General features: G+C 35.8%; 1 protein-coding gene across 2 annotated transcripts in view; it reads left to right on the forward strand.

Annotated features, from left to right (window-relative positions):
• The window catches only part of LOC115214939 (coiled-coil and C2 domain-containing protein 1-like), a 54,259-nt gene that overhangs the window by 16,779 nt on the left and 11,938 nt on the right, over positions 1-25,542 (forward strand). Inside the window, exons 8-24 of one of the 2 annotated variants that reach the window (XM_036505333.1) lie at positions 1,644-1,728; positions 3,034-3,165; positions 3,846-3,994; positions 4,512-4,584; positions 7,161-7,340; positions 8,016-8,158; positions 9,884-9,940; positions 10,431-10,565; positions 11,751-11,809; positions 12,781-12,897; positions 15,922-15,995; positions 16,684-16,739; positions 17,899-17,950; positions 18,988-19,087; positions 19,943-20,033; positions 21,439-21,571; positions 23,617-23,643. In XM_036505333.1, coding sequence (XP_036361226.1) covers positions 1,644-1,728; positions 3,034-3,165; positions 3,846-3,994; positions 4,512-4,584; positions 7,161-7,340; positions 8,016-8,158; positions 9,884-9,940; positions 10,431-10,565; positions 11,751-11,809; positions 12,781-12,897; positions 15,922-15,995; positions 16,684-16,739; positions 17,899-17,950; positions 18,988-19,087; positions 19,943-20,033; positions 21,439-21,571; positions 23,617-23,624 — 1,644 coding nt within the window. In that variant the 3' untranslated portion in view covers positions 23,625-23,643. The remainder of the gene's footprint in view (positions 1-1,643; positions 1,729-3,033; positions 3,166-3,845; positions 3,995-4,511; positions 4,585-7,160; positions 7,341-8,015; positions 8,159-9,883; positions 9,941-10,430; positions 10,566-11,750; positions 11,810-12,780; positions 12,898-15,921; positions 15,996-16,683; positions 16,740-17,898; positions 17,951-18,987; positions 19,088-19,942; positions 20,034-21,438; positions 21,572-23,616; positions 23,644-25,542) is intronic. The other variant, XM_029784022.2, reaches the window with a different exon arrangement.

Consider the following 25,542-nt stretch of genomic DNA (forward strand, 5'->3'; position numbering starts at 1 on the left):
CTCAAAAGACTACCAAGGTGTGTGTAAGAGGGAAAGAGAGAATGTGTATATATTGGGTTGTCTGGAAAGTTTGTGCCGGTTTATAGTAGCTTACCTTTTGACTTATTTTAGAACATGGTTGAGTCCATAAAATAAGATTTGACTACACCTCCATTTAGAGCACAGTTTAAGCTATCTTTTCGTGGAAGAAGGTTTATGTTCCTATAACCTGTGTTAATTCTGTAACCCTTTAAAATGGAAGATAAGAAAGTTCATTTTTGACCCTTGATGCTTTGGGAACCAGACAAAAATTGCTGCAGCTCGGCTGGGATGTGTTACCCCACCCACCATATTCACCAGATATTGCTCCTTCGGATTTCCACTTTTATTCAGGTCTCTGCAGAATAGTCTTAATGGTAAGAATTTCAATTCCTTGGATGACGTAAAAAGATACCTTGATGAATTCTATGCCATGAAACCACCTCATTTCTGGGAAGAGGGTATTTTCAAATGGTTCATATTTGGTTGATTAAAAATGTAATGGCAAGTATTTATTGACCATTTTCTTACCTTTAAAAATTGGCACAAACTTTCCGGACAACCCAATATTTGTGTCTCTTTGTCTTGATATCATGTGTAAGTTGTAAATGAGTGTCATTAACATACAGGTAGTGTCATTCATTTCCAATAGTCTGTGAGAACATGTCTGGCCATGGAGAGATATTACCTTCCTTGCTTGGAAGTAGATGAAGACTGGCAACAGGAAGTCAATCAGACCTTAGAAAATTTATCTCAATAAATTCTGTCCCACTCAAGCAAGCATGGGAAAGTAGACATTAAAACGATGATGATAATGATGAGATATGAGTTAAAAGTATATTCATGAGACACAATTTCTCAATGCAGATATATGTAATAAAGTCTTTGACAAGATACTACAATAGTGGTTTATGAACAAACATGAGAAAAGAAAATGATATCAGTGAAAATTTTAACCTCCTTTGTGTCTTTATTAATGTGAAGACAAAATACAGTTTAAATCTGTGTAATTCTTTTTTCACTATAGTTATAGACATGTTGAGCCAATTAGCATTTAAATTGGCCATATCTAGTCCAGATATTCCAGCTGTTTTATGTTCAAACCAGCCAGATCTGGCCTCTCACCCCTACCCTACAATATCATTCTAAAAATATAAAAATCACATCATGAAAATCTCAAAGGTACAAGATATTGCATAATTAATTCAAAACAATGTGAATAAATAAGCATTACATTTGGCAGAGGAATCTGAATGCTAAAGGGTTAAACAGTTTAAAACCACTTAATTTTATTAAATGTGACAATTTGCCCATTCCTTTTCAATACTCATAACCCCTCTCCAAGGAGTGTAGGGCCTGCTCTCTGTCAGGAGAAACACTACTATAGCATTAGCATAACTTCCAACTACATGCAAAAAATAGTTACGCAGGAAAATAGACATGAATAATGAGTTTTTCTGAAAGTATGCCAAGAGCTTCTGACCTATGTGCAGGTTTCTAGAAATGTGTCAAAGGAATCCTACATGTAAAGGAAACAAGGTAAGAGACTAATTCTACCGATTTCTATCGTATACAGATACACATATATATGCACTATGTATTAATTGTTTCTTCTTATATTCCAGCAATTTGAAAACGTTATCAAAGCCCTTGTGGAGAGCAAACCTATCGACCTCTCAAAAATGCCACCTCCTCCTCCAGGTTACAAAGGTTTGTAGGACATTTGTTCTCTCTCTCTCCCCTGCTCTGGTTTTTAGATCACTTGACACTTGGCTGTGAATAAGTACTGTGAGGAGGAGCAGGTTATCACTTCTGTAAATTGTTGTCATTGTACAGTCCATCTGGCAAGAAGTGGAGGTACAGTCACTTGTAATTATAAGTATGTTATGTACTATATGGATCCACAATGATGCCAATTTTAAATTTCATGCTGAGGCACAGGGAGCTAGTTGTAAATCAGGCAACACAAGGCTGTACTGTCCTCTAAACATGAGAGCACAACTTGCATGTAAGTTAGTGACTCACAAATATATATGTGTGTTTGTTTTCTTCGTGTTTTCTTCATTTTTGTTTCCTGTTCCAGAGAATGCTATCAGATCTGTTGTGTTTGTACCAGATTATATTGTTATAAGAATGTACCACTGGTATTCCTTATTGTTAAGGCTGTGAATACATTCCAGTGCTTTTTGTAGGACTATGAAAAGCTTTGTAAATAGTTTCGACAACAATATCATGTCTCATAGAAAGGTAGCACCTATGCAGATATTTTTGGATAGCTGATGATGATGTGGGTGACACACTGGTATGGCACATATTCTATCATACCATTTAGAGACATCCTTACCTCTCTTATTAATTGAAGGCATACTTTTCGAGGTGAGATGTGATATATCTGTCACATGTCCAAGGCAGGCTGCTACTCTTCTCAATATTGTTTGTATCCTCTAGCTTGCTAGTTAGCATAAATTTCTGCTGATCTGCTGAATGTTTTTCCAAGTTTGTATTTAAGTTAGTTAGTCCAGCTGCCTATTTCTGGACACTCACAATATCTGTTCATGAGTTTTTCACATAATCTCATCATGATAATATTTTCAGTGTTGAGTACACATGGTGTTCCTGTTCTACCCTTTACTGTTCAGTAGATGTTGTCTGACTAATACAACGCAGCACTCAAAAGCTTTTTGAATTGACATTGTAGCTCTCCCTGACAGTGTGACTATTAATGCAGCAATTGTATGCATGCATGTGTGTTTTTGTGTTGTATGTACATCTCTCTCTCTCTCTCTGCCTGCCTGCCCACCCATGTGCATGTGTAGATAAGAAATTTATGACCTTCCCAGTGAGAATCTTGTAATAGCATCATGTTGAAGTTCAGCTGTGAGTAAATAAATCAATACCTCCCCCCCTCTCACTGTTTTCTCTCTTTCTCACACCACCATGTATATATGATGAAATCTTACTTCAGTCTTGTTGTTTCTTAAAATGAGATATTTTGTGTTTTCATCTTGTTTTCAGGTTCGACACAATTCCAAACTCCCACTAATAATAACATCAGCTCCCAATCTGGCCATGTCAGTCAAGGTAGTTCTGTCAAAGAAGTTGATTCATCTTCAACAAAGGAAGAAATTCCAAATCTTTCACCAAGTGGTAAAAATCTGTTTGTTATTCATTACTGTTATTGTTATAATTATTATATCCCAGGATAGTTAATTAATGTTGTGGGACCTTAGGATGGGTAGTCTGCAGAAAATGAGGAAGACAAAAGTGAAGTATATGTGAGACAAAGAAGGAAGATTTGAAAGGAATTTTAGTCTTGCAGACTGCATGGTGATCTCACTAATGCTGGTTCTATAAAAAAGCACCCAATACACATTAAGGTGTTTGGTGTCTGAAAAAGTATCCAGCCATAGGAACCATGCCCAAGCAGACATTAGAGCATGATGCACACTTTGGAGCTATTGGTTCCTGTTGAACTGTTTAACCTATGCCAGCACGGAACATGGACACCAAATGATGAGGATGATCACAGAGCAATGCATCAAAATACCACAATGCAGATAGCTTGGTGCTGTGCCATTTCTCTCATCCTACTGCATTTTAAATAGTATTAACAATTCTATTTAGGAACAATCCAGAAATGTGGAGTTGGGATTTAATTTTATTTATCCACCTCTTTTCTTTTTCCTTAGTTTAGTTTTAAATTTCTAATTTATAAAACAGAAACTTTTCATTAAAATATAGAAATTCATATTTTTTTATTAAGTTTTTAATTTTGCCATGATTTAGCAATACAACAAATTACTTAAAATGATTTCATGTTATTTCAGCTTTAAAGAAGTTGTACAAGACTCCAGATGCTCCGTCTTCAGTGGAGGATGCTCTTCAACAGAGAATGAATAAATATAGAACAGTTGAAGAAGAAGCAAAAAAAAGTGGCAATGGTGGTAAAGCTCGGCGAATGGGGCGTATTGCAAAGGTATTGTTTTATATTACTCTCTCTCTTTCTTTCTCTTTTACTCTTTTACTTGTTTCAGTCATTTGACTGCGGCCATGCTGGAGCACCGCCTTTAATCGAGCAAACTCGATCCCGGGACTTATTCTTTTGTAAGCCCAGTACTTATTCTATCGGTCTCTTTTGCCGAACCGCTAAGTAACGGGGACATAAACACACCAGCATCGGTTGTCAAGCAATGCTAGGGGGACAAACAGGGACACACACACACTCATATATATATACATATATACGACGGGCTTCTTTCAGTTTCCGTCTACCAAATCCACTCACAAGGCTTTGGTCGGCCCGAGGCTATAGTAGAAGACACTTGCCCAAAGTGCCACGCAGTGGGACTGAACCCGGAACCATGTGGTTGGTAAACAAGCTACTTACCACACAGCCACTCCTGCGCCTGTATTGTATACCTGTTATATGTATTGTTAATGTATTGTTTGGCATGTATGTTTAATTCATGTTACTTTACTTCTCTTAATCACAGGAATATGAAAATGCTATCAAAATGTATAAAGCCGGGAAAACTGTTAATTTTGAGGAGTTACCAACACCTCCAGGTACTTCTTGTTTCACTTTATCAGAAATTCTTAATTAAAATTTCCAATTTTAATCTTTTTTTTTTCAATTAATAATTTTTCATAATTAAAAATGTTTTTTTATGATTAAGAATGAGATTCCTTAATACATAAATGACCTGTAACTATGGAAGGTCCTGTAATATCTTAATAGATTTTTAATGTGTATGTCATGCATTCAACACAGTACCACATGTTTTGACTCAAGGTGTATATGTATATTTAGATAAATGTACTCTATATAAAATTTGTCATACAATGCATTGAGCAGAGCAGAGTTTAGTATGTTAAATCTAAAATATGTGTTGGCACAAGGTATGTATGTATAATTAGATAAATGTAGTATATATCAAACTTGCTTTATCAACAGAGTATATACTATATTAGATGTGAAACCTGTTTATCCCATGTGTTGAACCATGTGGTACTCTGTTGAATGCATGACATAACAATAGACAATATCAAAATTATAAACATACACATTAAAAATCTATTAAGATATTACAGTTTCTATTCAGGACTTATTAGATGTTAATGTATTATTACATTAATGTGATGTATTTAAACTTGTTATATATCAACAGATATTTACTATGTTAGATCTAAAATGTTGACACAAGGTATGTGTGTGTGTATGTATGTGTGTGTATGTATGAATGTATATATATGTATATATATATATATATATATATATATATATATATATATATATATATATATATATACATACATGTATGTATTTATGTATATAATTAGATAAATGTAGTTTACATAAAACTTATATACCACGTAATAACAGAGTTTAATACTATGTTAGATCTGAAACTAAAATATGTTGACACAAAATATGTATATGTAATAAGATAAATGCAGTTTATGTAAAACTTGTTATATATCATGTACTCAACAAATTATATTATATATATACATCTATTGACAGTAATGTGTTAGTTTATAAAATTTTGATTTTTTTGGTTGAAACTTTTTGCTTAGGAAAATTTGTTTTGGAACAATTCCTCCTTTTAACCATTTTGTTCCCATATTTCTATAGAAATACACTGCCTTTGTTTCAATTAATTTTGAAAATAACGAAGAATTTAGAAAAAAATAACTGTTTCATTATTAAGCTAGTGTGTGACACACAAATTATCATGAAATTTTGGTAGACGGCTTTAATTTAGAATACTTTAAAAAAGCAAGGTTGTATCATTGAACCAAGGGCAGTCTCAGGTGGGTTGGTATCAAAAGGGTTAAATATAGCTTGATGAAGTATTTATGGGCACTTTTCAGTTTTCATCAACTTGAAATTTCAAAACTGGTAATTTAGAAGAAAGAAACTTAAATCTTTTACTTCATATTCATTAAGTATTTCACCTTACAAACTGTAAACTAGGGTAAATTAGTTTTGCATTATTATGCCTTCCTGATGTTTTCAGCATCAGATTAATTGATGGAATAACAAATACTCTTTCCTGCCACTAATCATTAAAAGGTGTATAAGATGGGATGTTTGTTGTTTGATTGACCCTGTTTCTATACACGGTGAAGTCAACTTCAATAGGACTTGAGCTTTATCCCTCTTTAGAGTGACAGAGCTAAATACTGTAAGCCTGTTGTGCTATCATTTCTGCTAACCCTCTACCCTAAACCTGTATCTTGGCAACTGACACAGCTATGTGGAGGCCAAATAGAAATGATATTAGTTTGATCTGTTGGCTGTCTAATGATATGTTGCATTAAAGATGAAGTCTAAGTGAGCTGTGAGTGTGGCTGGACAGCAAAGACCTCAGTTTGATAAATGCAGGAGATTATATATGTGAGTCTGGATGTGAAAAATACATTATGTGCTGTTGGTGGAAGTACCAGTAGAAAAGGTAGTCATGTTAAGAAATACTGAGGTCATATCCCAAGATCTTGGACCTTACAAAATATGATGAAGGTCTGGAATGTTTGATAATACAGATTTTGATACAGGTTCACCCAAATCATGTCAGCATGGAAAAATATACAAATGCACATTAATGTTGTTTACAATAATGATGATGACAATGATGAAATTTATAATAAATTAGAAAGGTGCAGATGTGGCTGTGTGGTTAAGAAGTTTGCTTCCCAACCACATGGTTTTGGGTTCACTCCCATTGCATGACAGCTCGGGTAAGTGTCCTCTACTATAGTGCTAGGCCAACCAAAGCCTTGTGAGTGGATTTAGTAGACAAACTGAAAGAAGCCTGTCATATATGTGTATGTATCTGTGAAAATGTGTGTGTGTGTGTACGTTTGTGTCTCCTTGTCTTCAAATTGCTTGATAGTTGTGTCACCGTCATACAAGCAGTGTCATTAATTTTCAATGTTCAGCATAAACATGTTTAGCCATGGGGAAATATCTTGCTTCTGAATACGGCAGGGTTGGCAACAGGAAGAGCATCTGGTTGTAGATAATCTCCTTTAAAAAACTCCATCTGACCCATGCAAGCATTGGAAAAGTAGACATTAAAATGATGATGATAGAATATGTTGTTTTCCTTTTTTTTAATGTAAATTTTCTTTTCCCATAGGCTTTCCACCAATTCCTGTGAATGATTCAAAACCACCATCGTCATCAACTAGTAGTTCGTCTGTCACCTCATCGAATATGAAGCAGGCTCCTATGAAACCACCTGCCCATCCTCCAGTGGCAAAACAACAGCCAGCATCCCAACAAGAGCTTTCTGAACAAGAAATTCGCAAACGAGCTTGTAAGTATGAAATCTTTATTTCAATAAAATGTAAATATCTGCAATAATCTGAAAATTTTCCATGAACAGTGTTTAGCTCCTCTGACTTTTCATCTTTCCTTGAATAAAACACTAGCCTACTGTAGAAAATTTTTCCCAGAGGTTCTGGTTTTTGCTTCTCAACACCTAAACTTAGAACAGCTATTCATTATAGACCAATCAATGAAGTATATTTGAACTCACAATCTATTAGTTGGAAATCCAGTAACTGTCCACATGGAATAAGTCTACTTTTACTAAAGATCTAAATCTTGAGTATAAAGTATGTAAACTCTGTTTTACTTCTGTTTCTGGAGTCTTATCCCCTGAAAGGATAGCAAAGGGATTGTAGATGACTACCTCAGAGGTTCTGATTCCTGCTGCTTTCAACAATAATGTAAACTGTAATGGAGAATAATATTTGTGTTCTTCCATGAAATAAAAAATCCAGATATGACCATGTGACGGAACCTGTGTGTAGTTACTCAATAAGAATAGCAGTTAAATCTCCTTTAAACTTCCTCCTATCATCTTAAACATAGATGAAGGTACTGGTAAAATAATATACAGAAAAGAAGACACCATAGTTACAAATAATCCTAAAGTTGATCGTTTAGTCAGTCTCTAGCTTTAAAAAAAAATCTCTTCTAATTTCAGTTGCTCGAAGAAGTATTTCTTCTAGACAAGAACAACATATTGCCTTTTTGAAGGAACGCATGGCTGAGTACCGCCAGGCAGCAATTCAAGCTCGAAAGAATCAAAATATGGAACTTGCTAAAGCTTATCTCCGTCAAGTGAAGGTAAATACTGTTTACAGAAGTAGGTGTGGTTATGAAGTTTACTTTGTAATCATATAGTGGAGGTGCATGGCTTAGTGGTTAGTAGCTATTCCTTACGCTGCTTCATACTGATGTACAGGCACCATTTTTCGTTGCCAGTAACAATTCGGTAAAGAAATCGTTGCTTGTGTCCATGAGTTGAGTGGTGATGAGCAAGGAAACCAGTGGAGATTGTGGCTCGTTGATTTTTGTTGTTGTCATTTAAAGCATGCGGAACCCGTGCTCCATACTTCTGAACCTTTCCCATCGAGTGAAGATGCTTCTCTATAGCAGTGTGGGAGCATTCCATTTTCTCTGCCTGTTCTCTTGTTATTTGATGAGAATTTTCGTGCAAAAGTTGGTTTAATCTCTCTTCATCGAACTCAACTGGACAGCCAGGACGAGGTGTGTGTTGGAGGTCAAAATTTCCATTTTTAACTTGGCACACCAATTAGGAGCGGTTCTTACAGCTATGGCACCCCCTCCATACACAGCACAAATGTCGTGAGCAGCTTCTGTGGCCTTAGAACCTTGATTAAAAGCAAAAAGAAGGAGGTGTCGAAAATGCTCGTTTTTCTTAACTTGACATTCCATTTTAATGATCTGAAAATAAACAAAAATTAACTAGAAAAGAAACAAAATAGATTTCAAAATGATTCAAAAATAGAATTCTCGAAAAAATAGATTCCAGAATTTAAAAACGCAATAAATTCCAAAATTAAAAAAAACAGCGGGAACTAAGTTGCCAACCCAATATATGCATATATATATATACATCTATATATCTATATATATGCATTGTTGAAGTTTTGTAGTATACTTATTCCAAGAAGTAGTTGAGAGCTTCCGTTACCTAAGTGACCAAGTCAGTAGCAGGGGAGGGTGCACTGAAAGTGTAGCTGCTAGAATAAGAATAGCCTGGGCTAAGTTCAGAGAGCTCTTACCTCTGCTGGTGACAAAGGGCCTCTTGCTCAGAGTAAAAGGTAGACTGTACGACACGTGTATGAACAGCCATGCTACATGGCAGTGAAACATGGGCCATGACTGCTGAGGACATGTGTAAGCTCGCAAGGAATGAAGCCAGCATGCTCCGATGGATGTGTAATATCAGTGTGCATACTCAACAGAGTGTTAGTGCCTTGACAGAAAGGTTGGACCCAAGAATAATCAGATGTGTAGTGCAAGAGAGACGATTGTGCTGGTATGGTCATGTGGCAAGAATGGATGTGAATAGCTGTGTGAAAAGAACACATACTTAAATTTTATGTATCTTCCATGAAAAGTGGATGTATTTGCACTTTCAAAAGGGCTCTGTCCCATGTTATAAACCCTATTAGCGGGGGGGGGGGGTTAAATAATATTGTAAGATGGTGAAATTTTGGAAATCGTCTTTATTTAGTACCTAGTAATTATGTTGTTATTTCCATTGAAATTGGAGGTATTTGAAATTTCAGAGTGGGTGTTTGCCCCCCTTCAACCTCCCTAATTGCAATGGAAAGTAAATTTTGTGTAGCTCATCATCTTTTTTGTAAAATTTTACATGAGAATATATACTTTGTTTTTATGTATCTTCTATTCCCTTTTGTCCTGTAGATGTAGAGACACTCAGATGTTGAGCTTTATTATATAGATTAATTAAAACATGAAATGTGTTTCATCATAAATACAGGCACAAGAAGATTAATTAAATTTTCAATTTTTCTTTAGGGATTTGAGCCAATGATCGAAGCTGCTGAAGGAGGGTTACCAGTTGACCTTTCAAAGGTAAGTGTTCCCATCTTACAATTGGACATCTCAAATATAAGGGTTAAAAAATATTAGTTTCTAATGTAAGGCAAGGGAGAGTGTAATTAATTCAAAGTACCCATGTACTTGTCTACTACATATTTTATTAAGCCTGCGATGATGAAAGATTAGGTTGACTGCAGAGACATAATTAAATGGTGTAACTTTTTTTTTTCTGTTCTCTGTTGTTTCTCATTAGAGTCTTGGGAAACTACCTTGCAGTATCTCTTTCAGTCCTTTACATTCTGAGTTCAAATCATATCAAAGTTGACTTTGTCTTTTATCCTTCTGATATTGATAAAATAAAATCACCTGTCAAGTTTTGGGGTTGGTGGCATCTACTAACCCTTTTCCTTCAAAAGGTTTGGCCTTGTGCCTAAATTAGAAACAATTATTGTTCTTGTAGTCATGATTATTATTGTTGATATTCAAATTTATGTGTGTAAATATATTGTATATTTTCTTGTAGGTACCACCTCCATTAATTTCAGATGAAGACAGGGAGCAAAAATTTGTGTTTGTAAATCCTGAAGATTGTACTTTGTCTGGAGATCGTGAGGAAGTTTTTAAGAAATTAAGAGATAGTCTTGTTTCTCAAATTCAAGTGAGTTTTTTTCTTTTCCCATTTCCCAGATTTTTTTTTTTTTTTAATTCCTGAAGTAGTTTCAGGACGACATTTAAGAAAATATATGCTCCTACCTCCAAGTCAGAACATTTGCTGATTCTTTATAAAGTAGAGGCCTTTTGTAGATTTTCTTGTGCCTATCTTCTCCACAGTAACATCATTTAATATACTGCTGTCCTTTAACCCTTTTGGTTCCAAACTGCCCATGACCACCCCTGGTTTGCTGATACAAACTTTCTGTTTTAAAATGATCTAAATCAAAATCTTCCTTCAAAATTTTATGCTAATTTTACGTTCCAAACAACAGCTTAATAATAACAAACTTCATCATCATCATTTTAACATCCACTTTTCCATGCTTGCATGGGTTGGATGGAGTTTATCGAGACAGTTTTTCCATGACTAGATGCCCTTCCTCTCACCAACCCTTACTTGTTTCTGAGCAAGTTGATATTTCATCATTGTCGGATTGGTTTTCACATAACATTGGAAATGAATGACAATCATTTTGCAACTCTCATGTGATGTCAAGACAAGGAGACACACACATACTGTGTGCATGTATGAACGATAGGCTTCTTTTTGATTCCATCTACTAAATCCATTTACAAGGCTTTTGGTTGGTCTGGAATTATATTAGAGGAACTTGCCCAAAGTGCCATGCAGTGAGACTGAACTCAGAACGATATTCATTTTACTAAAATCTATATCATTTTCAAAATTGATTAAAAAGAAAAGCAGTGTATTTCAACAGAGATCATGTACCAAAAGAGCTGCTGTAGTGTGACTGCATAAAGAGTTTTATAGTTCTTATACAAAAAAGACTCAACATAGGAGTTGCTATGTGGTAAGAAGTTTGCTTCTCAACCACACCTTGGGCAAGTATCTTCTACTATAGCCTTAGGTTGACAACTAAAATTCTTCAAGATGGTGCTCCAGCATGGTTGCAGTCGAATGACTGAAACAAGTAAAAATGATTGAGAAAAAAATGATATCTTGTTGATCTCAATGTGAGCCAGCCAACCTTAACCAGGTCTTAAAGTTTTATTTCAATAATTTGTGAACATTTTCTAAATCCCATTTCATTCAATCCATTGTTTAAGAATAAAAGAAATAAAGGAAATGTAGAATGAAAAGCTTATTGTTAAATTGTTATATTTTCAGATGTGTTCTACGAACAACAAACATTTCACAAAACTAGGAGATGTCTTGTCAGCATCAAGGTAAATTATTCGTTTGTTTCCCTTAAATGTTTTCAGTTCAACATCTACAGATTATTGACATCCAATTACCTTACAATCATCATCATCATTCAACACAATCTTTAATGTTGTTTTCCTTGCTTGCGTGGGTCAAATGGAATTTGTGAGGCAGATTTTCTATAGCTAGATGCCCTTCTTGTCACCAACCTTTATCTTCCATGCGAGGTTTTGTTTTCTCATATTCAAACATGTTTTTCACAGAAGACTGGAGACAAACTACATTGCTTGTATGAAGGTGATACTAATTTACAGCTAGCACATCATATCAAGACAAGGACACACACACACACACACAGCAAGCTTCTTTCAGTTTCCATCTTATAAATCACAAGGCTTTGGTTAGCCCTCAGCTGTTGTAGAAGACACTTGTCTAAAGTGTTGCACTGGGACTGAACTGTACATCACATGGTTGGGAAGCAAGCTTCTTAATCACAAACCATGCTAGTAATTGTAAGTTTAAATATTACCAAGGCTGACTTCGCCTTTTAACCTTTTGGGATTGGTAAAATAAAAACCAGTCAAAGTACAGGGCTCAGTATAATCAGTTTATGCTCTCTCTAAAATATTTGGTTTTCTGCTTATGTTAGGAATCATTAAAATTAATAATTAGCCCACACAGCTTAAGATCATCCCCAAGAAAATAAAAGAGAAGTCTCTATATTTGTTGATCTCATGGCTATAACCTTCAAAATGAGTTGTTATAAAGTTATTGGTATTTCATGCCTGGTTTTTATTTCTCTTCCTTCCATGGCCTATATTTTCCTATTCAAACATTCATGTACAATTTTTCATAGTGAATTGGTCAATGTATAATTTTTATTTTTTGTTAGATATGTTAGAAATGTTGATAATGATGATGCTGTTAAGGATGATGTCTCTTGCATTTATTGCATTGTTTATGATGATAATGATGATGAATTGTTTCTCTTTAGGTTTCAGACTTTAGAACAAAGTTGTATCAAAGATTTGGATTCTCTCAAAAATGCTTTACACCATGGTGACCCTGTCCCAAGGTTTCACTACGAAACTACAACTTTCAGCATGGTCAAGTATGTTTGTTCTTAATTCTCTCTCTCTATGTCTGTGAATATATGTCTGTTTTGACAACGTATGGGTGTGTATGTGTTGTCAGTGTTTGTGTGTATGTCTCTGTTGACTGTCTGTGTGTATATGTATCTATGTTGTTAATGTGTGTGTCTAAAACTGCAGTGTCTCACATCATCTGTTATACACCAGCTTAGCAATAAGAAGATGCTAATATACTCATGCTGTTTCTGAAGTATTTATAATTAATACTACACATATTCCAGTGTAAAGCACAGTACTAAATTCCTTACAATATACAATCACTATAGTTGTAGACTTAATTACCTCTTAATTTCAAAGCTTGCTGCTGTATTCAGTATGTTGTGCCCTGTATTGAGTGAGGTGTATAACTTGGCTCACTCCAGTTTGTTTGACTGAGTAAATCCCTCCTCTCTTCTGTGGCATCCTAGGAAACTGTGATAGTGTGCATTAACAATAAATAAGTAAAATATAATATATCTTTTATCTTTCACTTGTTTCAGTCATTAGACTGTGGCCATGCTGGGGCACCACATTGAAAAATTTTTAGTCAAATGAATCATCCTAAGTATTTATTTTTTGTAAAGCCTGGTATTTATTCTACCTGCGTCTTTTGCCAAATTGTTAATGTTATGGGGATGTAAACACACCAACACCAGTTGTCAAGTGGTGGTGGGGAACAAAGACACACACACATGTGTGTATGTATATATATATATATATATATATATATATATATATACAATAAAAATGGTAAATAATTTTCCTGTGGTTTTTCATGTAACCAACAATTATTACTGGTAAATTTCGGTATGTAAATACGACAAAATAATTGTCAAGACCTTTGTAAGGTTCAGTATATAGTAAAGAAAAATAAGTTGGCTAGCAGCAAGCTGTTTCGCCTCATACCGAAGGAATTAGAAATGGCAGTCAAAGACCGTTTTTTCCATTTCTATAAGTGGAGATTCCAAAAACGAAGGCCCTTGCGGCTCACATACACAAAACCGGAGTGCAAATATACGAATTCAGTCACTTACCGTTAATAGCGAACACGGTGTTTCTGGATCACAAACAGGGGAGTTTGAATTCCGTCATCAGCGCTATATTCGTTAGCTTTATCAAATGCCACCAGCCCTCACTTCTGACCCAGCGACATCAGATAGTGGGGGGAAGTGCACAGATGTTAAAACCAAGTAATGACTGGGAACGTAAATTTTCCCTCCAAAATTCTGCCATGCGCGCCTTCTGGGTAATCGTAATGGAATGAGGAATCCACATGGTAATACAATAAAAATGGTAAATAATTTTCCTGTGGTTTTTCATGTAACCAACAATTATTTACCGGTAAATTTCGGTATGTAAATACGACAAAATAATTGTCAAGACCTTTGTAAGGTTCAGTATATAGTAAAGAAAAATAAGTTGGCTAGCAGCAAGCTGTTTCGCCTCATACCGAAGGAATTAGAAATGGCAGTCAAAGACCGTTTTTTCCATTTCTATAAGTGGAGATTCCAAAAACGAAGGCCCTTGCGGCTCACATACACAAAACCGGAGTGGCAAATATACGAATTCAGTCACTTACCGTTAATAGCGAACACGGTGTTTCTGGATCACAAACAGGGGAGTTTGAATTCCGTCATCAGCGCTATATTCGTTAGCTTTATCAAATGCCACCAGCCCTCACTTCTGACCCAGCGACATCAGATAGTGGGGGGAAGTGCACAGATGTTAAAACCAAGTAATGACTGGGAACGTAAATTTTCCCTCCAAAATTCTGCCATGCGCGCCTTCTGGGTAATCGTAATGGAATGAGGAATCCACATGGTAATACAATAAAAATGGTAAATAATTTTCCTGTGGTTTTTCATGTAACCAACAATTATTTACCGGTAAATTTCGGTATGTAAATACGACAAAATAATTGTCAAGACCTTTGTAAGGTTCAGTATATAGTAAAGAAAAATAAGTTGGCTAGCAGCAAGCTGTTTCGCCTCATACCGAAGGAATTAGAAATGGCAGTCAAAGACCGTTTTTTTCATTTCTATAAGTGGAGATTCCAAAAACGAAGGCCCTTGCAGCTCACATACACAAAACCGGAGTGGCAAATATACGAATTCAGTCACTTACCGTTAATAGCGAACACGGTGTTTCTGGATCACAAACAGGGGAGTTTGAATTCCGTCATCAGCGCTATATTCGTTAGCTTTATCAAATGCCACCAGCCCTCACTTCTGACCCAGCGACATCAGATAGTGGGGGGAAGTGCGCAGATGTTAAAACCAAGTAATGACTGGGAACGTAAATTTTCCCTCCAAAATTCTGCCATGCGCGCCTTCTGGGTAATCGTAATGGAATGAGGAATCCACATGGTAATACAATAAAAATGGTAAATAATTTTCCTGTGGTTTTTCATGTAACCAACAATTATTTACCGGTAAATTTCGGTATGTAAATACGACAAAATAATTGTCAAGACCTTTGTAAGGTTCAGTATGAGGCGAAACAGCTTTTTCTTTACTATATATATATATATATATATATACATACAGACAGGTTCTGCCTACGAAGTCCACTCACAAGGTCTTGGTCACCTCAAGGCTATAGCAGAAAACACTTGCCCAAGGTGCCATGCAGTTGGGTTGAACCCAGAGCATGTGGTTAGGAAGCAAACTTCTTACCACAAAGTCATGCCTGTGTCTGTAGACAATAGATTTATAAAATAAGATGTCTGTGTGTCATTAGAAGAGACATATTCTGACATGTTAGGCAGGAACATTACTGGAAATGAAAAACATTAATCCCAATAATCCCATAGTGTTTTCAGTTGTGTTTAATGCAGTGAATCCTTAAATTTGATAGATTAAAATTTCAACTACACAGGGTAATGCAAAAATTCATATGTTATTTTTAAAATATTGCACAACATGGGTACTATGCTTATATAAAGCATCCTGTGTGATTAAAAAAGAAATATTTGAAATATTAATTTTTGTTTTTTGCTCTCTTAGGTGTAACACTGATCTTGGTGATAATGATTTTGAGCTGATAGTTGTTAGAGGGATCAATTACAATCCACCAAGCTGTAAGTAACTCTTAATGTTTTATAACAACATAGATTGATTAAAGCAGAGAGAAAGGTATAGACTGTGAGGGTGAGAGAGAGAGAGAGAGAACCTGTCAGTGATAGAGAGAGAGAGAGAGAGAGGGTAGAAAGATGAACTGATTGATGTAGAAAAGGAGAGAAATAGACTTGTAGTGAGAGAGGAAGAGAGACTGACAGTGAATTAGAGAGAAGGAGAGATAGAGACCTATAATGAAGAAGAGAGCAAGAGAAAGATAAATTGGCACTGAAGGAGAGTGTCTAAGAGGGAGAGATACAGGCAATGAAGTAGAGAGAGTAAGATAGACATGAAATGAGAGAGAGAGAGAGAGAACGAAAGAAGGAGGCTAACAATGGAGTTAAAAGAGAGAAAGACTGACAATGAAGTAGAGAGGAGCTAAAAGTGAAAGTGAGAGAGAGAGAGAATGATTGTCTGTGAAGTAGAAAAGACTGTAGTTGGGAATTAACGAGAAACACCCACGAGTTTATGCACACACAGTTTACATCTACCAAGTTCAATGCTCAAGATATCAATCAATCCAAATCTGTAGAATACACTTGTCCAAGGTGCCACACAGTAGAATAAAAACCTAGTAGAACATAGTTGTGAATTGAACTTTTTAACAATACACCCATATCATTTTTTCATAATTTTTCTTTTATCTTTCAGCATACTCTCCTAAGGATTTGGACACCTATGTAAAATTTGAATTTCCATTTCCAGCAGTAAGTAATATATCAGGAAATTCCTTTTCTTCTATACTGGTGGTTCTTGTTCCTCCTCATTCTCTTTTTTTTAGGAGATTCAACATCTCTTCCCACAAAACTGTGATCAACTATGATTCAAGGTGTTGTACCTTCACCTCAAGATTTCTTCTCTCTGTAAAATGTCTGTCAGTCAGACCAGACAGAATCTAGGTATTGATTTGTAATATTAGCACAAAGACACATATCTTGGGGAGAGAACAGTCTATACATCCACTCTGGTACATTATTGCTTCTTTTTAATTTTTCTAAATTAAAATTTGAAATTGAAACCCATGGGTATCACTCTGTATGTCATCTTATCCACAGGTACAGCATTTTGTATTCAGTGAGAAGATACAAAATGCCAACCACTTGGCTGCTTAACCCTCTTGCACTCAGTTTAATCCCTTTGTGTTTAAATTGGTCATTTCTTCCAGATGTTAACCAGATCTAGACTTTCACACCTACCCTTCAATGTCAGTCTAAAAATAAGCAATTACATCATCAACTTCTTGAAGGTACGAGCTAATGCATGATTTATTCAAAGCAATGTGAATAAATAAGCATTACGTTTAAAAGAGTAATCTGAAGGCTAAAGGGTTAACACCACCACCTGGTCTTTGGATTTCTTTTAGTGAAGTTCATTCTTTTTAAGCATTTGAATGAAATTCTCAGTTTCCTTCCTTTAGGAAGGAAATGAGAATCACCAGTTTAATACAAACTCAGTCCCTGAAAGCCTGTAGCAGTGTTCACTATGTTGCAAGTGTTCAGACCAGACTTTTCTACTTTTCTGTCTCTTGACAATGACCTGTGGATGTTCACATTCTGAATCAACCATATCAGTGTCACCAGTAAGGATGGATCTATAAATGTCATGTGCACTGGACTTCCACCTTTGAATTATTATGAAAAAAAAAGACAATCACCCTTCCTTTCTTTTACTGATAAAATATGAATGTAAAAGTATTCATGCAAAACAAGGTGGTGGAGAAGAGCTAGATTTGGGGTGGTGGTGGTGGTGGTGGAGGTACTGGTACTTTCATAGTCCCATCAGTGTGTATAATGGGGTTGATAGAGTGAGGAAGTTGTAGTAAGGGTCCTATGCAGTGACAATAATATTTATGTTGTTATTTTTAAGGATGATCCTCAAGTACACACCATTGAAACAGTCAAAAATACAGATTCTCCAGGTAAGTCTTTTATATTTATGCATGTTTACGTATAGACACTGGCATGGCTGAGTTGTTAAGGGGTTCATTTCCCAAACATGTGGTTTTTGGTTTAGTTCCACTGTCTGGCGCCTTGGACATGTGTTTTCTACTATAGCCCTGAGCCAACCAAAGCCGTAAGAGTGGATTTGGTAGACAGAAAGTGAAAAAAGTTCATATATGTGTGTGTATTTCTGTCTCTCTTTGTCTTGACACCATGTGAAAGTCGTGATACATCTTAATACAAGCAATATGTGTCATTTCCATTCTTCTTTGAAAACAAGTCAGAGCATGAAAAAATATAACCTTGCTTAGAAACAGGTGAGGGTTGGAGACAGGGAGAGCATCTGGTCATAGAAAATCTGCCTCAACAAATTTCATCTGACAAGTATAGAAAAATGGACACTAAAAATGATGAAAATGTTGAAAAGTGCTTGTGTGTGTGTAAGAGTGATAAGACCAGAGAAATAAGGCATTGGGCTGAAAATTTCAGTTTTGTGGGTAATAATCTGTTGCACCTGTTCATTATGTTTATATTGGCATATATATATATATATATATGCTTGTACATATGTGACATGTACACTCACACAGACACATACACACCTTTACAAGAAAAATGTTGATGGTGACGTCGAAGCTTTGGTTTGCTCACTTTTGTGAGACAGTCTGATGAAACTGAGCAACCTGAAACTTCAAAGTTTCTGTCAAACTTTTCCCTGTAAAAGTTAATGACATGTACTCCACTAAAAGTATTGATTAATCCTTCCTTTTAGTGTTAAATTATTTTTATATACAACTTGATGTAGATAAGCACACACATATATATACATGCATGCACACATACATACATACACATAGACTCAAAGGGGACAGAGAATCTGTATCAGAATCATTCCTTTTTGGGGTTCTATCTAATCTATTTATATCTAAATTTAGTTTTAAAAATTGCATTCTTTGTTCAATCCTAGATTTTTCCTCAAACAATTTAATTTTTTATTTTGTTTTTCTTTTCCCAGAATATAATGAATCTGTTAGACTACAAATCAACCGGAAATCGAGAGCCATGTTGCGAATTTTTGAGAAAAAGTCTTTGAAATTTGAAGTCTTTTATCGTAGGTGTGTTGGCAATTTTTATAGGATTTCATCACTGTCTTTTTGTCTCTGAGACTTTTGTTTCTTTACTATAGAAATTGCATAGAGATGTTGGAAAAATAAAATTGTTGATTACTTATTTTACTTATTTAAGTAATAATGCTTTCTCAATATATAGGTCTCTCAATCCTGATAAAATGTTGGGATTTTGATGAAATGCAATTCTAAAAACATAACCATCTGCTGATATGATATAGTGATCATAGATGTTCATTACAAATGTGGTTTATACTTGTTGATGCTGTGTACCTCCTGTTATGTCACTTTCACCTGCCAAGGTGGTTTGAATAAAGTTAATTAAATGTGTTTTCATGTATGTTTACAATATATTTATTCTTATACATCAGTTTCCTAATTAAATTATTAATAAATAGATAACAATAATTAAATTACTAACAGAGAGCATCACCAAATTCTTACTCTTTCTTTGGCACAGGCATAACTGTGTGGTTAAGAAGCTTCTTAACTATATGGTTTTGGGTTCAGTCCCACTGCATGGCTCCTTAGGCAAGTGCCTTCTGTTATAGCTCCTTGATGAATAAAACCTTGTCAATGGTTCAGGTAGCTGGTAACTAAAAGAAGCTCATAGTATATATGTGCTATTTTTTAATGATAAACATAAACTGAAAAAAATGTAACCAAAACCGAGATAAAGTGATTCCATGTTAACTGAGTACTCTGTAAATTGAGGGACAATTGGTGATGTGCAGAACTAATCAGAATATATATAAGGTGTATGTGTCTCAAAAGCCCTTAACTGCAATCAGTATGTCCCTTACAACCATTTCATGCTATTTATTTGTTTATTTTTTTATCCAGAGGTTTCCTTAAAAGTGATAAAGTGTTGGGTACAGTGAACATCAAACTGCAGTCTTTAGAAAGCAAATGCACAATCCATGATTCCTATGATGTAAGTTAACCACCTAAACCATTCACTCATATTCATACATACACATCCTATCCAATACTCACCTACCTACCTACCTACCATGTTACATGTTTTACAGAGTCACTCATTCTATACTCCCTACAGACTATAAAAAAAAGGCCATCCCGTGGATGAATCCTGAGGGTAGCATGTCTTAGAGAACACTTAGACTATGTATATCAATTAATTTTGTAATTATTACAGAATTTGAACAAGTTTAATAAGATAATTAACTTGTACATTATTATGCTGCTGTTTAATAACACAACAAAAGATTCTTCAATAAAATTATGATGAAAGGTTATATCTTAGATATGATTGCTTTAAAATGGGGCTGTATCATAAAACCAAGGGTATCTCACAAGTAGGTTGTTACCAAAAAGATTAACAAATCTTAGCATATTACAATTACTAACACCCAGATACTGCATCCTTTTTTTTTTCTTTCTATTTTATTATTACTACAACAGTATCTGCCCTTAATCAACATGCAGGCCACACCCAAATTTACTGCATTCACCCCTTTTTTCCTCTTCATGTCATCTTTACTATGTTTGACTCACCAGTACATCATCATCATCATCATTTAGTATCCATGTTCCATGCTGGCATGGGTGTCATCGTTTTAACATCTACTTTTAATTTTTGCATGGAGTCAATTGAGTGTATTGAGGCAGAGTCTTTCTACAGCCTGATGCCCCTCTTGTCACCACAACTCACTTGTTTCCAAGCGAGTTATATTTTCTCCCAGTCTGTTCAACAACTAACAACCTGGACATGTTTTATGTGAGGAGCAGGAAATGCAATAGCCTTTTTGTTTACAAAGATCATGTAACATGTCAAAGCATATCAGAAAGCCACTGTTTACAAACCAGTGAACACAAGGGTAGCACGCAGGTCCCAAATTTGTCACAGTGAGAGGTGTCAAGTGGAGACCCTTGCTGAGGAGTGAACATTCGGCAGCGGAAAGGGGAAGGTTGGGTGGTATAGTGGCTACAGCATGTGGGAGTGGGGTCGGGGAGGGCAATGCTGGTGGCACGTGAAAAGCATCTTTAGGGAGGCAATGATAAATGACCAAGACATTTGGCATTATGCTGTGCTTGAGAAGAAGGCCCATCAAGCCAAGTAAAATTGAAGTCGTGGCAGATACTGGTGTCATACAAATACACCTGTGACAGTGGCACGTAAGAGCACCCATTACACTCTGAGTAGTTGGCATTAGGAAGGGCATCCAACCTAGAAACCATGCCAAATCAGACTGGAGTCTGGTGCTGCCTTCCAGCTTACTAGCCCTGGTCAAACCTGTCCAACCCATGCCAGCATGGACAATGGATGTTGAATGATGATGATGATTAACAAAATCGTCCCTATTTCTCATATTATTCAGTTAATGGATGGCCGTAAGTCAGTTGGTGGTAAACTAGAAGTGAAACTGAGGCTACGTGACCCCTTAAAGAATAAACAGGTTGAAGAAATGAAGGAGAAAATATTGATTATTGACCAGTTCTTGAGAAAAGTAAGTACATTTATATTTTCATACCTTTATACAGGTCTTAGCTTTCACACCACATCCAGTTCTCCTGTCCTTTGCCCTTATGTCAAATGTAAGTGTAAAATATCTGGCTCTGGGAGATTTTTGAGAGCAATTTCATAATGTGAAGTACATGTGAGATAAATTTTTTTCTGCAGGAACAGAATAGCAACCTCTCATGTTAAAATTTCTTTTTGACTTGGTGCAGGTAGGTGATAAACTTGCTGTTTATTTAACCCTTTAGTATTTAAACCGGCCATATCCAGCCAAAATATTTAATCTGTTTTATGTTCAAACTGACCAGATCCAGGCTCTCACACCTACCCTACGCTGTTATTCTACATTAAGTAATTACACCATCAACATCTTGAAGATATGAGATAATGCATGATTAATTCAAATCAATGTGAATCAATAAGCATTGTTTGATAGAATAATCTGAACACTAAAGGGTTAAACTCAAAATTTATCTGAGAGATGAGAAATGCATCAACCAATATGTACAGGTGAAGCAGCTGTCCTGGAGTGGACTTTAGATGTGAATGGATGATAGGTACTGGATACAAAAGTGTCATGTGTACTGACACTGAAAGAAGATGATGTAGAGAATTAAAAGTAATGAAGTTGTCACTCAACAAATTGTTGGACCATATTGACAAAATGATGCAGGATTAAGGACTATATTCATGTAATGTGCCACCACATGTATGAGGTGCTGTGCTTAGGTGTTGTGACTAACCCAAGTGATATGCTATATCCCCATGAACCCATTCCAATAGGAAAAAAATAATTTCAAAACAATGACATTTTCAACAATGGTATTGTTGATCCTCATAAAGCTAACTTGGGATGTTGTTTTCAGATCAAAGACATGACTTGGATGTTTGCAACAAAATGGACTGAAGACATTGAAAGACCAGGAAGTGGTGGTGGTTGGACTGTTAAATCAGATATTAAGTAGATAAGTCCACCATCCAAGAACAAATATAGTCCATTAGATGGATTTCCACAGTTTCCTTCTTCATTTCACTGGTCAAAGTTTTGGGGTTGAAGATACTTGCTTAAGATGCCAGGCAGTGGGATCAAATCTGAGACCTTTTAATTGTGAAGCAAACTTCTGAACTGCACAGCATGCCTATATTGTGTATGCATATTAATTAATATGTGTGTGTTAAATAATGTACATGTATGTTAACTGATATGTGTGTACATTAACTTCTGTTGTCTATCTATTTAGTTGTTTGTTTATTGTTGTTATTACCGTGGAACCTTGGTTTACAAGCACCTCTTATCACAAACCATTTTTTGAACAGGAGACATTTCTAGTGACCTACAGTGTCTCCAGTAATAAACATGCAAGCCAGCAACAATGGTTAGCAACAAGCCGGGAGTATCAATGGGAGAGTGCCAGTTGCGGTTCAGTTTTTCCTCAGTGTCCATCCTTATTCAAATTTGTCGTGGGAAAAATAATTTTGGTTTATAAACACTTCAGGTGGTAAATGGCCTTCAGGAACAAATTAAATTTGTAAACTGGGGTTCCACTGTATTATTATTTGTTATTATTATTAAGGTAGCAAGAGGGCAGTGAGCTGGCAGAATTGTTAGCATGCCGGGTGAAATGCTTAGTGGTATTTTGTCTGTCTTCAGGTTCTGAGTTCAAATGCCACCGAGGTTGACTTTGCCTTTCATTCTTTTGGGGTCAATGAATTAAGTACCAGTGAAACTCTACCGTCAATTTAATCAACTAGTCCTTTCCCCCAAAAATTTCAGGCCTTGTGCCTTTAGTAGAAAAGTTTATTAAGGTAGCAAGCTGGTAGAATTTTTTGTCTTAGCAGCATTTCTTCTGGGTCTTTAAGTTCTGAGTTGAATTCTTGCTGAGGTCAACATTACTTTTCATTGTTTTGACAGCCGTAAAGTAAAGTACGAACGTAGTCCTGGAGTTGATATAATTAACTAATTTTCTCCCCTCAATATTGCTGACCTTGTATCAAAATTAGAAGTATTATTATTTTTTTTTTGTCTTGTTTTTTTCAGAAAACTGATGCGAATGTATCAGCAAATGTAAGTAACTTTATTCATTCACATTAACTAATTTTTTTGTGTTTTTAGGAAACAAGATAGCAGTATAAATATGTAAATTTTATATTAATCCTTTAGCATAAACCAGCCATATTTGGCCAAAATCTTCTACTTCTTTTATGACCTCTCATAATACCATTCTAAAAATATCACATTGAAATTTCAAGGCTACAAGTTAATGCAAGATAAATTCTAAATAATGTGAATAAATATGCATTACATTTGACAGAGTAATCTGAATGCTAAAGGGTTAAGATTGGCAGAATTAGTTGACTGTCAAATAAAATGCTTTGAGTGTGGTATTTAGTTTCTGGTTTCAAATCCTACTGAAGTCAAACTTAAGTTTTATCCTTTTGTCGTTAACAAAATAACTGGTCAATTACCAGTCGATTTCATTGAGCACCCGCTTCTTCTCTCAGATGTCTAGTTTTGCACTTAGACATCATCATCATCATTATTTTGATATCACATTAATTTAGAGGCCACACTTTGTGGCTTTTTATCTTTTGTGGTTAATAAGATTATTATTAATATTAAAGTGATCAAATAGATGGTGAGCTGGCAGGATTGTTAGCATGTCAAGCAAAATGCTTAAAGCAGCATTTTTATCTGTCTTTCCGTTCTGAGTTCAAATTCCTCAGGAGGCTTTCATCATTTCAGGGTTGATAAAATAAGTACCAGTTGAGCACTGGGGTCAATGTAATCAACTTACTTACCTCACTTGAAATTACTGTCCTTGTGCTAAAATTTGAAACTGATATTAAGGGGGTTGAAAGATGGCAAGCTGGCAGAATTGTTAGTACACCTTAAATCCTTAAAAATGTTTTAGCCCGAAGGCCATGGCCATGCTGGGGCACCACCGAGCAAAATGATTTGCTACATTTTGTCCATCTTTGCATTCAGAGTTCAAATGTTACTGAGGTTGACTTCACTTTCCATCCCTCTCAGGGCTGATAAAGTCAACCCCAGTTGAGTACTGGGGTCTATGTAATCGAATTACTCTTTCCACCAAAATTGCCAGCCATATGCCAAAATTTTATGCTGGCAGAATTGTTAAAATAGCTTGAAAAAATTCTGTTTGGTGTTTCTTCTGGCAATATATGTTCTGAGGTCATGCCCATTTTTGGCTTTCATCCTTCTGGAGTCAATAAAATAAAGTACTGCTTAAGTTTTGGGGTTGATGGTATTGACTAACCCGCCTCCCCTCAAAATTGCTGGCTTTTTGCTTAAATTAGAAATAATTATGTATCATTATTAGGGCAGTAGATTGGCAAAGCCATTAGTGCATTGATCAGTTGAGCATATACCTTGGTTGCTGATATGTGCATCTCTGATCATGAGCAGAAGTAGTGGGGGAGCATCATAGTCATGTGTTGGCAATATTTGTTCTGGCTTTTTACATTGGGTTGAATCCCACCAAGGTTAATGTTGTCTTTCATCCTCCTGGGGCTACTTAAATGTAGTAACCTCAGATTTGTGGCCTCATGTTGTTGTTAAGGTGGTGAGATAGCAGAATTTTTAGCATGTCAAAGTGCTTGGTGGCATTTTTTTCTGGCTCTTTATGTTTTGAGTTCAAATTTTGCCAGCTTTGACTTTGCCTTTCATCCTTTCAGGTCAATGAAATAAAGTGTTAGCCCCTGCCCCCTCTTTGTCACATTTTCACCATTTCTCCTCTCTCTCTTTCTCTCTCCATCTGAAGTAGCCATGTCTTTCTCTTCTAATGTAAGACACTTTTTCTGTCCCTCAATATTACCCCACCCCCACCCCCACCCCCTGGGTTGAGCAGTCTTGTCCTGCAAGTTACTTGGTGAACTCACTGGTGCTGGTTCCATGTAAGTAACCACCTAGTACACTCTGTAAAGTGTCTGGCATTAGGAAGGG

Source organism: Octopus sinensis, linkage group LG8 (genome assembly GCF_006345805.1).
Source record: "Octopus sinensis linkage group LG8, ASM634580v1, whole genome shotgun sequence".
NCBI classification, from domain to species: Eukaryota; Metazoa; Mollusca; class Cephalopoda; order Octopoda; family Octopodidae; genus Octopus; species Octopus sinensis.